Source organism: Equus asinus, chromosome 7, assembly GCF_041296235.1.
Source record: "Equus asinus isolate D_3611 breed Donkey chromosome 7, EquAss-T2T_v2, whole genome shotgun sequence".
In the NCBI taxonomy this organism is placed as follows: Eukaryota; Metazoa; Chordata; class Mammalia; order Perissodactyla; family Equidae; genus Equus; species Equus asinus.
This window is the reverse complement of record NC_091796.1, coordinates 106,550,765-106,566,036: the sequence shown is the minus strand read 5'-3', so window position 1 is coordinate 106,566,036 and position 15,272 is coordinate 106,550,765. Positions and strand designations below refer to the sequence as shown.

The window sequence follows — 15,272 nt, the reverse complement described above, 5'->3', positions numbered from 1 at the left end:
ACCAGGTTCCGTGGATGTTGTGGGCTACTCCAAGGGCTGGAGTTAGTCTTTATCAGAAATTTTCATTTTCTACAAACAGAAGAACCTAAGAATCTGACCTCGAGATGGCTTAAGCAATCTGAAATTTTGATATTAAACATAAAAACCCTCAGAACTATGGCACCACTAAATTTAAAAAAATTCCTCTGAAAACTAATTACTTTGATTTAAAAAATGAAAATTTGACTCTAGTGTCTAAGCTTGCTTAGTAGAAATGTTCCCAATATCATGGCGGCATTAAGGGAACAGAAATAAGGACCCGCACTGTGCGGCTCTGGAGTCACAGGGCTCAGGAAGAAAACTGCAAAGCAAGCAGGAGAGACGGCAACCGTCCTTCCAGCTGTGGGGGCCTCGGAGATGCTGAATGGATGGATACTTCGTAGGAGACCAGGTGAGGGCGAGTGAAGGCATGCCACGAAGTTATGGCAGTCAGTCAGAATTTAAAAGCACAACTGCTACTGCTACATGTGAACCTAAACAAAATTTTATCTCTGGTATTTTGGGAAATCTGTGAAAACTACATTGTAGCTCAATTTTTTTTTAAATTAAAAAAGGGAGAGTGAAGGTAGCTCACATAACAAAAAGACTACAATTTTAAGGTGGCAGAACCACAATACAAGAGAGAGAAAGAGTGCTGCCAGGGCTAACATGGTCCTCACTCTGCCCCGGTCAGCTCACCTCCTTCCCTGGCCCTTCGTCAGGCGGCTCTGTGGAACCCCTGAACTCCAAGGAGCCCGGTTTGAAACGCAGTGAGCTACCATGATGCAATGTTCCCCGACTCCCTGAGAGCATAGACAGAAAAGCTTCCTGGGGGCAGGAATAACTGGTCCAGAGGTAGAACTGCCAAACGCTTTAAGGACTTCTTGGTCTGGAGGAACTCCAGTAGGCTCCGTGGTAGGGAGTTCTTCATAGTCTTTTAGACTGAGGTTGGTGAGAAAAAGTTGAATTTGTGTTGCTTTAACTCTAAACTTCTAATAAACAATGAATCTTAATTGATTTACCATATACTTCAGCACCACAATTTCCTGTTGCAAAATATTTGGGGAAATGTCCTGCCCGTGAACCTGGTTACTCAGAGAGAGCAAGAGGGGCCCCAGAGCAGGACTCTGCTGGCAGGGTGGTCCTGTACCCCCCCCCCCCCCCACCCGGTGCCTATCTCCAGAGGACACGGTCCCAGTAGGACCAGCCCCTCTGGCCGCTCGTAGGCTCCGTGGTAGGGAGTTGGTAGCAGGCAGTTAGTCGTTACTCGCCTGGGAGAACCCAAGGCAGATGGTTCCCTCCAGACCAAGAAGTCCTTAAAGCGTTTGGCAGTTCTACCTCTGGACCAGTTATTCCTGCCCCCAGGAAGCTTTTCTGTCTATGCTCTCAGGGAGTCGGGGAACATTGCATCATGGTAGCTCACTGCGTTTCAAACCGGGCTCCTTGGAGTTCAGGGGTTCCACAGAGCCGCCTGACGAAGGGCCAGGGAAGGAGGTGAGCTGACCGGGGCAGAGTGAGGACCATGTTAGCCCTGGCAGCACTCTTTCTCTCTCTTGTATTGTGGTTCTGCCACCTTAAAATTGTAGTCTTTTTGTTATGTGAGCTACCTTCACTCTCCCTTTTTTAATTTAAAAAAAAATTGAGCTACAATGTAGTTTTCACAGATTTCCCAAAATACCAGAGATAAAATTTTGTTTAGGTTCACATGTAGCAGTAGCAGTTGTGCTTTTAAAGTGTGGTGTTAAAATGCATAAAATTAAAAATATAAGAGAAAGAAAAAATGACAGGGGAGGGGCTAGGAATACTATGAATTTACTACAAAATAAAGATTATACTGAACTATAAAGAATGCAAGAAAAGGGTCAATAATCTTCAAGATTCTCTGAAACATAAAGAGTCAACTTTTTATTGTGAGACTCACTGTCACTCAAACCAAATCTTCAGCAATCAATGCTGATCTCTACAGCCGTTAGTAATTCTTTCCCTTAAGTCCTGGTTACTTAACTAGAAAAACTCAAAACTTACAAGGTAAGACTTGATACCAGTGGCCAACAGGTAAAACAGACAACCAAAGTCCCAGAGATACAACTGCAAATAATGTGAGGAGAATGAAGACTGAGGGTTAGGAAGAGGACCGCTGGTTATGGTAAGCACACATGAGGGAGGTATTAGAAGGCATTTTAGTTCACCAGTGAACTACGTGCGCAGGCAAGGTTATCAACCTCGCGTGGTGCCCACTCCACAGTTAAAGAGGCTAACTAAAGCACTTGCCACGGTCACAAAGAACCAGTGGTGGGCGGTCACAGCACACTGAGACCCCATCGTATTAGGGGGTGGCTGTGATCAATTCCCAGATGCAAGGCTGCCCTCACTGCCTCTGGTCCCTTCCATCACCAGCACAGCCTGGCTCAAACCTGGGGGGGCCAGCCTCGCACAGACTATAAGTGGGAGAGTTGTAAGAATTCAAAAGTCGGGGAGCACGAAGCTAACTGGATCCTTGGGTTTACCTGTCTTGGAAGAGACGGAGGGCTTCATGTGCCCAAATCCGAATGAGGCCTTCCACAGGCAGAGTCTCCAGAGGTCTCAGCGCCTCAAAGATGCCCCGCACCCACCTAGTCATTTCACGGGGTGAGTAAATATAGTGGGGTTGTGTGTCCTGAGTGAATCTCTCCTGTGGGATTCAGAAAAATGCAAGTTACATGTAAATAATCTTAAGACATGAAAAGTGGTTAAAAGGTCAAATGCTGTAGAGTGTTTTTATATTAAAAATGAAAAATCCAGACGCTGGACTATTTAAGGATGAATTAGTAAACAACGCTGGAAAAACTGGACAACTGTCCAGAACAAACATCCAAGTTGCTGGCTTTATGTTGAAATTAATTATATTTAAAGATTTAAATGTGAAAAAACAATGAAACTACAAAAAATTATTTTGAAAATACCTTAAAAAATCTAATTCCTAAGTTGAGGGGAAAGCCTTCCTAAACATGATTTCAAAACCAGAAGCAATTAAAGAAAAAGATTTACATTTGATGACACGAAAAATTCTGTAGAAAAAAATGCAATTAGACAAAGTTAAAAGGAAATTAAATGCCAGGAAAGATATTTGCAACGTGTAACAGGTAAGCCTTCATAAGGCACTATGAGTAAGACATTTATCAATGGAAACTTGGCAATTCCCTCACATCACATCTTGTTAAAGGGGTAACAAGGGAAGGCTTCCCAGAGATGCAAATCAAAACCATGAGAACCACTTCCGTTCATCCAGTGGGCAAAGATCCTTTAAAAAAATATTTACAAATGCTCATGAGGGGATGGGGAAAGAGCCACTGCTGGTGGGAGTGTCACTGGTCTAGCCCCCGAGAGCAGTTTGGCAACACACAGTCACTACAAATGCTGGAGAAGAAGAATTACACACACACACGTCCGTATTGTTAAAAGTGTACATCTCCTTTTGGAAACTGCGCAGCACAGTCCCAATTTCATAAAGGAAGTTAACATATGTAATGTGTACAGACAGGACAGGAAGACCAACATGAAAATTGTCACAGTCGCAGCACCCAGGTAGAATGACAATTTGATGACAGACTTTGGGAAGAGTCTCCTAGCTCAACAAGATCTCTGAATAAAGCCCAATCTTTTCCTTTTTTTCCGTTTTCTTCTTCTCCCCAAAACCCCCAGTACATAGCTGTATATTCTAGTTGTGAGTGCCTCTGACTGTGCTTTGTGGGACGCCACCTCAGCATGGCCTGATGACCGATGCCATGTCCACAGCTAGGATCCGAACCAGCAGAACCCTGGGCTGCTGAAGTGGAATGTACAAACTTACCCACTCGGCCACAGGGCCGGCCCCTAAAGCTCAATCTTTTAACAGAGTTCTTCAATTACCAGAGGAGCAGAGAGACCCCACATACCTGAGACATGGTATAGAACTCCACCATGGCAGCAGTGAGCGGCTCTGCGTATGTGCGCAGCGATGGAATGAGCCTCAGCATGGCCCGATTGAAGGTGCCGTAAATCTGCGTCAGGGAGGCGGGTCCTGGGTAATCCACATACACGACTGGCACGTGACGCAAGAACCTGGGCAAAGACAGCCCAGCTCAGCGGCTCCAGGTTAGGAGCAGTGTGCCGAGTGGCGAGCCACCCTGTCCTGGGCTCAGACCCAAGGTTGCTTCCTAATCCACCCACACAGTCTTCACACTTCAGTTAACTGAGATCACACACCAACTGCTCAGGCTTGAGTCAGACAGGTAACAGCAGATGTAAAAAACTTGAGATAGGATCAAGCAAAAGTGGGAAAACAATTCAGGATTATTTCAGCTTCATCTTGCCCCTACAGACAGGGGCAGTTCACTAACACCCAACAAGTCAATGCTTTTACAACCACTTTTTAAAGTTTATTTTTAATTTATTACTTTTTTTGCTAAGGCAGATTCGCCCTGAGCTAACATATGTGTCAATCTTCCTCTATTTTGTATGTGGGTCACTGCCACAGCACAGCCACCAGCAAGTGGTATAGTTCCCTGTCCAGGAATTGAACCTGGGCTGCTAACATGGAGTGTGTTGAACTTAATCACCAAGCCAGGGGGCCGGCCCTCAATGCTTTGATTTTTAAGTGTGTTTCCTAGTATTACAGCACAGTCCAAGGAACCTAGGAGAAACCCTATGATAAACAGTATTTTGTTAACCCTTTAAAATTAAAATCAGATTTTGTTGTGCTATGTTTAAAGCGATTCTGGCACTGGTGAGTGAGGCCCGTAAAGTCTACACAGCTGGTGTTACCTGTGAGAGAGGGGCTTTCTTCCAGGGTCAGTGGGTGGATTACAAGCCCCGACAAACTGGATTCTCTCCAGCTTCACCCAGGTCTGATCTGAGGTACGGTAAAAACCTCCATGCTCCACCATCTGAGGGAAAGCAGGAGCATAAAATGTCAGGAGCAAAATGAGAACAAGAAATGCTAAGGGGTGAGGGGGGGCTTGTGGCTATAAACAAACCTGTCTGATGAAGGATATGACCCTCTGTGTCCCATATTTATCCATGTCTGGCAAGTTGATTTCATCACAGAACAATACCAGCCACTTTCCAAGTTGAACAGGAGCCAAAACAACCCCATTGGGTGTGCGTCTGTACTCGCAATAGTGATCAAAAGTCTTCAGCAGGAGCTCCGGGGTGGTAGCACTCGAGAAGTTAAGACCCACAACCTTTAGAGAAGAAACAAATGAAGTATGGTAGGACCAATCCCGTCTTCGAACACCCAAAGGCCTGCAGCCCACTGCCCGGCCTCTTTACCTCCATGTCAGGCAAGGCCCGGAGGGCGCTGAAGAGTGTCATGGTCTTGCCGGACCCGGGAGGGCCACACAAGACCAGTGGCTTGTGCTCAGCCAGCCAGGTGTACAAGAGGGCTTCATGCCGGACCGTGTCCAGAGTTGGCACGACGACGTCAGGGGCGGCCACCTTGTGTGTCTCCACTTCAATCTGAGGCACCTTGGCCTGCCAAGGTGACCACTCTCCACTGATGGACACCTACACATGGAGATGGGGCACAAGTCATGCTGGGACCCATATGTGTCCCCACTGAGATACAAATCAGAGCTTTCAGGTTAATCTGCATTCCTTATCCTGTATAAAACTAAAAGGACAAAATCCTTCTATGAAATGGAAAGATTAAGTGACAGTCTCTGGTGAGGTTGTAGCAGGATGACCTGAACCAACATGGCAAGAATCAAGGAGGGAGGCTGCGACCTCTGTGCACTTACCTCATAGTCAATAATAGGTATGTTGGGTGCAGCAGGCAATGGCACTGTCGTGATTCTTCTGATGTATTCACCCAGCTCTGCTCTCATTTTCAGCCGACTGTCTCCAGACAAGGACCAGAGAATGGCATAAACCAGATACCGCTATCAAAAGGAAATAAAATCTTTTTTATAAAATTTCAACAATAAAACAAAGACATTTACAGCATCAATAATCTTAAAGAAAGTGGTTCCTATCATTGTTGGATCACAGATGCTGTATGCACCTTTCCCAGCCCCTCAAGAACAGCTGACACTCTTCCCAGGGAAGAGCACACACCCAAGTGGGCATATCATTTCGGGAGGTTCATGGACCCCAAGGCTATCCATGGACCGGCCCCTCATTAAGCTCCACTTCCCTGCTATGCAGGTGCTTCCTGACCTGAATGTAGCGCTCCAGCTGCTCGATCTGCATGGGGAAGTCGGGGTGGTTGGCGTTGTACTGGGCCACGTTCCGGCAGGCCTGGTGCAGCATGGAGAAGAGCGAGCCCAGGCAGCGGAGACGGGTCAGGTCCATGATGTGCTCCAGCTTGAAGGCGTGCTCCAGGGCCTTGGTGACCAGGCCGTTGGACGTGAAGTACGGCTGCATGATTGTTGCTGCATCCCTTTGGATCTACAAGAGGGAGTCAAGGATGCTTAATTATCATTTCAAAAAGCCCAGAAGTTTTCATCTATGCTAATCTAGGCCCAGGAGAGGGTCACACGACCGCCGAGAAATAATTCTGTGGACTGAAAAAATGAAGGGTGAAAGCTTCAATGACTAATTCTTTTTCTCCATCCTGGTGGTTCTCAAAAATCACGCTTCCTGGGATCACTGGTTTTCACCAGTGAAATGGAGGGCAGTCTTTCATCAATTTGCAGAGAAAGGCAAGATAACCGAAAGAATTCTTTAAATTTTACCATGCAGGCCTTAACTTTGGCAGCTGCAAGTGCCCAGCTTCCTTAGAAGCTGGTCTAAGACAACAGCGATTACGCAAACCTCTAGCGAGTGCACGACTGGAGAGATGAGGAGTGACTGTCTGTGAACACGGCTTCCAGACACTCACTGCGTGTGAACGCCCCAGTATCCTCTGATGCTGATCTGCGGCCCCACTCGATGGAGTGGCCATGGCCTTCGTACCTGCAGCATTGGGGAAGCAGCTTCTTCCCCCTCGTCCTCTTTGCCCTTGCGCCGACGCTGGGCCTCGTCCTCCCCCTCGTCCAGGGGGATGCTGCGCAGCCTGGCCAGGAAGTTGTTGAAGATCATGTCTGTGCTCAGCACATCCTCACTAAACCAGACCATGCCACAGCGCGACACCGTGGCCAGGGTAGCATATTTCAAGTCTTGCACTTCAAACATTATTCGCACCTTAAAAGAAAACATCAAGCAGATTTAATGAAGTAGGTTTGGCAGAAACCTGGATATTAACATTCTTCTACTTATACCTGTATAAACATTGAAAGGACTATTTAAACCTAACTTTTCTGCACTTATTTTAAAAGTAAAAATATCTTCAGTTTGCATCACTCTGCAACACCCACCAATCTCTCTCTACAAGAATTTTGGCAGGAAAAATGGATGTGGTGGGGAGAGGAGCAGGTGAGACTACGAGAACAGCTCTCGGTGGAACGGAAGCAACAGCTCAGTTGAAGGGGATGTCAGCAGTGAACACGCACCTGGCGCTTATCCTGGCCCAGGTGCTGGGGCTGTGCTCTCATGCTTGAACCCACTCAATCCTCACACCACCCCTAGAGGCAGGCATGCAGTGTCTGCATTTTACAGACGGGGTTGGGTACCTTGCCCAGGTTCCAGTGCCATTTAGTAAATGGTCGGGCTGAGATTTCAAGCAGATGGACTGATTCCAGGGCCTTAACCTCGGTGCTAACATGCCTCACAAGATCAACCTCTTTCTGACAAGCTAGAATCTAATGGACATGAGCTACAAGGAAGAACCTCACAAGTCGAATCAAGACACAAGTCTGAGTGAGCACAAATTTTCAGACGGGCACTAAGTGCCATGGCTGGTTTCTGAAGTGATGATGACCACCAATGCTGACCCTCTGTGATTTGGCCAGCTGCTCAAGCCAAAAGCCTTGGAGGCATACTCGACTCCTCCTTTCTCTCATACCCATCTCTAGTCCATTAGCACAAGCTTTACATTACACTACAACTCAGCTACTTCTCAGTGGCTCCACTGCCACCAACTCGTCCAACCCGTGCCCAAGGCTGGGGTGCCACAGCGCACAAACGGTCCCCTTATTCCCACCTGCCCTCTTCAACGACCCTCCAAACAGCAGCCAGAGGGATCTTTGTAAACAAACAGGTTATGTCACCCTTGATCCAGACTCTCCCATGGCTCCCAACTTGCCCAGGGTCTAGCTCCAGGCCTCACAACGAGCCCCAGGCCTGCCCTGATTTGGAACCCCATTTCCTCCCTAGTCTCACCCTGACTTTTCTCTCCTAGTTCTCTCCACGTCTGCCAAATGCTCCCTGCTCTTCTCGCACACACCAGGTGCACTCAGACTGCTCCTCCTGCTATCTGACCCTCTGCCTAGAATGCTCTGAGGCCCAGAGGACTTGTTCCCCCTCACCCGCCCCCGCCCAATCTCTACTAAAACCACCACCTTCTCAATGAAGCCTCATGGCACCCTTTGACAGTGCAACCTCCACCTCTCACCAACATCGACCGCTCTCTTCCAGCTCATTTTCCCCTTAGCACTATCACCATTTATCTTGTGTCTGTCTTTCACATCAGACTGTAAGCCCCAGGAGGGCAAGGGTTTTGTCTACTCTGTTCACTGCTGTGTCTTCAGCATCTAGAACAGGGTCCGGCACATGATGGCACTCCAAAAATGCTGGGTCAAAGTATGAATGCAAATCCATGCCAGGCCTGCCCACACATCCTGATCTGTCAGGTGGTGTGTGCAGGACCTGTACCAAATGCTCATTTCCAAGGGGACAGCCTTGAAACTTCCATATCTAAATTCCTCATCCTGCCACTTCCCAGATGTATAATAACTGCAGAAATCCTAACTACAATCCTACCTTACGGGGTTGTGGGAGGGTGGAGAATTATGGAGTGTGCTTACTATCTAATACATAGTGGAAAGTTATTAATAAGTCCCGTGAAAATATTTCTCACTAACCATGGGAATGGAAAAAATCTAGTACATAGAGACTGTAACTTTGAAAATTATTTACACAACTGATTGCTGCTCTTTGGAACCTGGAACCTCATCTCCAGAGCTGTACTTCACTAGCACACAAATTTCAGTTAGAATAGAATACTAATCCACGACACAGAAAAAAGGCTACTTACATTGGGGGGAAGGCTGAGACGCTCTCCGTTTGGCAGAGTTAGGAGCTTGTTGTCATCCAGCACCGAGTTCAAGTTCTCAACCCACTCGGGATCCACATCGCCGTCAAAGACAATCCACTGGCGCTTTTGCAGCTCGCCTCTCACGTTGTCTATGATCCTGGTTTGGAAGGATTTTGAAACAGCTGTTGACTAACTCAAGATTTTCAGATTAAAAATGCTTACCCTACAACGGTTTCTCAAGTGACTTTTAAATTTCTTCAGACTTCAGTCACAAAAATAACATATACTGTTGTTCCAAGGACAGAGTAGCTAGGTCCCATGTTCACTGGAGCATAAACACTGACCAAAGTGAACTTACTTTCTCAGAACATGTGTGAACAGCCCATCTGTCCATTCCCTGGTGTTGGGGTCCAGGGTTCCGTAGAGATGGTCTTTGCTGATGGCCTTGGGGTCAATGATATGGGCCACACCTTCCACACCCTCGAGTCTCTCCAAAGCCTTGAGAAGAACACGCCAGGCCATGCTCTTCCCACTTCCCGAGGGCCCCACCATCATCAAGCCGTGGTTGATCTGGGTGATCTGATAGAGCTGGAGAACCTGCAGGGCCAAAAAGACGACATCATAACCACTGAGAGAAGGATCGGGGAAGGCTCTCCAACCACTTCTCACGTCAACAAGCAAAAATCGTGTCCGAGGAACTGTTAAAGGCAAGTGCTGGAATTTTTTAACCAGAGAGACAGTACATGGCCCATATCTACAATAATATTTCAAGAAAGGTTTTAACTGAACTGTGAAGTGTTCTGGTAATTCTGGAAGGCTGGGAGCCAGAGGAACAGGAGGTGCTTACCAAGCTGCCTCAAGTAAGACACGTAAGATCCCCTCCAAGGAGAGAAGCGACCAAATGGAAGAGCCATTTGTTTAATCCAGTTACAGCACCTCAGGCTCAGGACACACCGCTCACATAAATCATAACTTTTACTTAAACGAATCTCACAGACAAAGGAAAAAAAAGAAGCCAGTATAGAACTTAAATCTTGTACCAATTAGCAGATTTATGTTGTTAATCTATGGTACTAGACAAGTTTTGTAAATAGAACTTTTACTGGCATAAACATTTTCCATTATAATCCTGCCTTTAGTTAGCATTTTCAGAGAATGAACTATACCACATCAGTGAAATGTTCAGGTAAGTTTTGCTATTTCTACATTTAAGTTAAGAAAAAATCCAAATAGGCCTTGGGGCAAAACACAAACCAGATGATGGGCCCCCCTGGCCTTCATGGAAAGACTTCTATCAAACGTGGTTCACCAGGTGGCCCACCGCCATTATTACTGCGCACTGTAGCCAGTGGAGTCTGTGAGGGTGCCAGGCTACAGAACAATCCAAGGTACCTTTTCAACCCATGTTCCACCAACTTCTTCTCCATCTCCATATGTCAGATACATTTCCTGGCACACTTTCTTCAGCTCTTCTCGAAGAGCTGTCATTTCACCCCGGTGATACTGGACTCCAGGGAACACATCTGACAAGAGACTGAAGAGCAGCGGGATGTCTTCTGCCACCAGCTTTGGCACCATTGTCTCACAGACGCTCTGTATCAGAATCTACATGGGGAAAAAAGGACTGAGCGCCGAGGTACAGGGAGCCCAGCTCGCACATTTACTGCTGTATGTGATCTGTGACTATTAAGTGAACAAACAGCGTAATTCACACTTTCCAACATTCACTCACTCAATTTACTATGTAAATATAGCCTCTTCTACTCATCCCAGTACATGTGAATCGCAATGAACTCCCAAGTCGTGACTTATATGTCAAAAAGGTAAATTTAAATAGTGTTTAAGGTTTGACTGAGTTAAAAACATCTATACAAACCTCTTGTTCAGGTAGATTTTCTGCAATTTCTCCTTCATCAACTGCTTCACCTCGTTCTTCTTTCTCCCTCTTTATCTTCTGAATTCTCTCCCTCTTCACATTACCTGCGCTTACCAATACACTCTTCAGAGCTCGAAGACCAAAGTCATAATGGCTTTGAGAAGAGAGCTGCTCATCACATAATCTAGAAAAGAAAAAGTTTTTTTTAAAAAAACAGTATACTTTAAACAACAGCATGTGTCAAGAAATCAGAGATGGACACTTGGAAAGCTGTGCCGTGATTGCAGATAAACTTTAAACGGCACATTTAACATATGCTAGAAACATGATTATGAATAACACTAATTACTCACTTAAAGAATGGGACAATTTTGTTGGCAAGAACTTCGGCAGTGCGGAAGCCCTGTGAGTACAGCATGACCTGTGCAATCAGCTGCCGGTCGGGCTTGGTCATAGCCAAGCTCCGGAACAGCTTCTTCAAGTTGTCTGGAAGGTTCGACCTGCCTGCGTAGCCAGGGTTCATGGTGATGAAGATGGCCATGTCTGGGCTCACCTTGACTTGCTTGTTTAGCAGCTCACAAGTAATGGGGGCAGAGGCTGAAAACCGGATGACGGTGTTAAGACTCATCATGCTCAAAAACCATTCTAAAATCTCTCTAAAATTACAAAGCACCCATTTCCCCACCAATCTTGTAAGCCCACGACCTGAGGGGAGCCGCTCTCTGGCCTTTCTGCAGGCACTCACCACGCACGTGTCCCCATCTGCCTGGGGAGGCCCATTTTCACACACCTCACCTACATGAAAGCCATCTGAACATGAAACAGACCACGTCACCAGGGGCAGGAAGCCCACTGTTCTATTGTGCAATACTGTGTGTCACAGGCTCAGTGCGAGAAAAGAAATGCAGTCCCACAAGAGCTGCATAAATAAAAATGAGTGTTGTGACACAACTGATTGGCTTAGATCATGAGAATTACCCTTTCCTAGGACCACCCCAAAACAAACCCCCCTGCAACTCTGAACCACTTAGGGAGAAAGTGTGTTCACTCCATAAGACAACATCGAGCACACAGGTATTGCTTTCTCTGAGGCTCCTTTTGTTCTACTTAGGAGGTCTGGCAGATTGTTTGGTGAGACAAGTTACTATTACTATGGCATAAAAACAAACATTATGAATTAAACCACACATAAACTATCCAATATGGATGTGTTTACTTCCCCCAGCACCCCACCCTGCCTCCACCTCACACGCCTGGGCTTTGTGTGGAGAAGGCAGGTGAAGCAGCCCTCGGAACCTCTCAGAACAGGTACCGCTGTCATGACAGAGGGCTCATTCCCAAAGCTCCATGGAAGAATACTCTACTCTGGCCAAACAAGGGGCTAGGAAGGCTGGCTCTTTTAAAGAAAAAGACAAGTCTTACTCTTATCATAGTTGGGGTTGGAATGCTCTCGTAGCGCTTCCTGAATGCACTGCACCTGCTGCGACACAGCTGAGAGCATCCGCTCCTCCAGGCGGTTGAACTCGTCAAAGCAGCCCCACGCACCCACTTGGCAAAGCCCCACGAAGATTCGCCCCATAGCCTGAAACGAAAGAAAGAAAGAAGCTAAAGACTACCTGCCTCAGTGTTCGCTTGACAGGGCTCAAGTGCCGGCTCAGGCGATAGGTCTGACCTCGGGCAAATCACATCTTGAAACCCACGTCGCTTTATCTTTGAAGTGGGAATGATACCATCTCTCTCCCAAGGTGGTTATGAAGGTGAAATGAGATTCACACGTGACATGAGGGGCCTAGTGCCTACACGCAAATGATGTCATAAGCAATAGTGATTACCAGTGTACAGATGCATCATACTTTTCCTTCCTGTGCCAATGAAATCCTAATGACAAAGCTGTCATTTTTATTCTATTACTTTTTGTTGATTAAAAAACTTTTTCTATAACATTTATTTATTCCCAGACACAGGAACTAACCATTTCAAGATATTACTCTCTAAAAAAAATGATGTTACGCTCAAGTGTTAACTTTGAAAACATGAAGCTCAAGTCAACGTCAAAGCACCTATGCTGGAAACCTCAAACAGTTTAAAATAACACCCGTCCCTGAGGGTCTCAGAAGGCCACAGGAACCCCACTGAGCGAGCAGGCGAACAGCTTTGAGAGAGGTGCAAGCATGGTCTTCCCCACCTGACCCTCTCAGACCATTAGATTTTAGGTGGATCCTGCAAAGCTTCTCACCTGGAAGTCAAATGTCTCATCACAGTTGAAAACTAAAACAAAGCGTCCAAGCTGATGGCCAAGAGCTTTGACAGACTCGGTCTTCCCAGTCCCAGCAGGCCCTAGGATTTGAAGAAAAGTAACCGAGTACTTGAGTCACTACTCGATTAGAAACACATCTTTAGCTTTAAGAGAAAGGCAAAAAGCATTTCATCTAAAAAAATCAAAGCAGATGTAATAAATGCAAACAATTTTAAAGTTTCTAGAATGTAGTAGCCATGTAATTAAGAAATATATTTAAATCATTCACTTAATTTTTTTTCCCTTCTCCCCACAGCCCCCCAGTACATAGTTGTATATTCTAGCTGTAGGTGCTCTGGCTCTGCTATGCAGGATGCCGCCTCAGCATGGCTTGAGTGGCGCTAGGTCCATGCCCAGGATCTGAACCGGCAAAACCCTGGGCCACCAAAGCAGAGCGCTTGAACTTAACCACTTGGCCATGGGGCCAGCCCCGCCACTTAGTTTTTCAAACTTTGTTTACTCTCTGACTCCATCTGTCCAGGTTTGTAGAGTGACTTACCAAATGGGGACCCCCCCAGTCTAGCCTCCAAGGCTTGAGTCATCGTCAAGTAACAGCGGTCGGTGAGAGGGGTCTGGACCAGCTTATCCTGAACACCCAGGTACTCAAAGCCATAGTTAAATTTGGCATTTGCCATTTGAATTGACAACTGCTGTAACACATCAGTTTGCTTAGGGTCAAAGTAAAATCGCATCTGGCTGAGCCATTCGAAAGATTTGGCGTTGTCGATCTTGCTTTTGATCAAGGACCTGGTAACATCTCTCTGGTGAACTAACTCTGTAATCTGAAAAAAGAGTCACTTTAAGAGTTTATCCTCAACTCAAATAATACAGTGCATTCTCTAGGTGTGGGGGTTATCTGGTAGACTTAAACTGAGGTTCTAGATCCAGTTACAGTGGCTTTTAGAAAGCACTCCAAAAGGCAAATTTCAAAAAACTTTTAGGAATGTTATTCATCTAACACAATTAAACAGAATCAAGAGCTGCAGCAAAAGCAGAAGAAATAACAAACAAAAGTAAAAACTTTCACTTTAAGTAAACTGCAACTGGCACAAAACGTGATGGGAGAAGAGTTGTCTCCATCCTAACAGTCCATCTCCCACACACCAGGGCGCAAAGCCCAGGAACAAGTGACACTGCCTCAGAGCCATGTGGAGCACAGCCAGGCCTCCCTACACCACCTTAGCTGCCTCTTTGGGAAGAAGATGATAAGAAAGAGTGAAAGAGCCCGATGCAGGCTTAGCATTTCATTTTTACCAGGATGATGTATATGTAACTCCTGTGTTCCACCAAGACTATCTTTCAACAGCGACAGAGAGCCAATACCCACCCCAGAGTAAATCAATCTGCCATCTTCTTTTCCCCCTAACACCAATTAGAATATTTTTGAGGCATGATTTAACTGCTTGAGGTGAAGGCAGAAGAGCCTAACTAGTGAAGAATGAGTGGAACACGGGACTAACCAAGTGTTCCAGCTTCCGTCGTCGCAGCGGGGGCTGCTCCATGAGGACCGAGTCAGCCAAAACATTGAGCGTGACCTCCACATTGCTCAGCACAGAGTGCAAGGGCGCAGCGTCACCGCTTCCACCGATGCTGCTCAGAGCTGTCTCCACATTTTCAGACCAGGCTATCTGGGCTGACAAAACCACAAGCTGGGCCTGAAAGACATAAGACACAGGATCCAAAAGGATCATTGTAGAGATCAGCCTGTGCATTCATTTTTAGACTGTCTCGTTTCTACTCTACATTACCTGATATTTATCAATCCAAGTGATGTAGGTATTTGGGTCAATTGAAGTTGCTTTACCAAAAATCTCCACTTCTGTAACAGACTCAGCAAGAAGTTTAGCCAGCGTGACTCTCATCTCCTTTTCTACCAGTGTGAGCCACTCATTGATTTTGGGATGTTCAGTAATTGACACAGGAGTTTTAAACATAACCTGAAATAAATAAAATTTAAGAATTAAGATGTGCAAAAAGGGGAGAGAAGTTTT

At 46.1% G+C, this 15,272-nt stretch overlaps 1 protein-coding gene across 1 annotated transcript in view; it reads right to left on the bottom strand.

Moving 5' to 3' along the window:
* Positions 1–15,272, bottom strand: part of DYNC1H1 (dynein cytoplasmic 1 heavy chain 1) — a 70,137-nt gene that overhangs the window by 21,731 nt on the left and 33,134 nt on the right. The window contains exons 25-42 of the mRNA XM_070514341.1: positions 15,030–15,218; positions 14,742–14,936; positions 13,781–14,063; positions 13,222–13,322; positions 12,408–12,567; positions 11,339–11,582; positions 10,986–11,169; positions 10,502–10,714; positions 9,468–9,706; positions 9,110–9,266; positions 6,931–7,158; positions 6,193–6,423; positions 5,775–5,915; positions 5,308–5,541; positions 5,013–5,219; positions 4,801–4,922; positions 3,933–4,098; positions 2,526–2,689 (exon numbers count right to left, since the gene is read on the bottom strand). Coding sequence (XP_070370442.1) covers positions 2,526–2,689; positions 3,933–4,098; positions 4,801–4,922; positions 5,013–5,219; positions 5,308–5,541; positions 5,775–5,915; positions 6,193–6,423; positions 6,931–7,158; positions 9,110–9,266; positions 9,468–9,706; positions 10,502–10,714; positions 10,986–11,169; positions 11,339–11,582; positions 12,408–12,567; positions 13,222–13,322; positions 13,781–14,063; positions 14,742–14,936; positions 15,030–15,218 — 3,458 coding nt within the window. The remainder of the gene's footprint in view (positions 1–2,525; positions 2,690–3,932; positions 4,099–4,800; positions 4,923–5,012; positions 5,220–5,307; positions 5,542–5,774; positions 5,916–6,192; positions 6,424–6,930; positions 7,159–9,109; positions 9,267–9,467; positions 9,707–10,501; positions 10,715–10,985; positions 11,170–11,338; positions 11,583–12,407; positions 12,568–13,221; positions 13,323–13,780; positions 14,064–14,741; positions 14,937–15,029; positions 15,219–15,272) is intronic.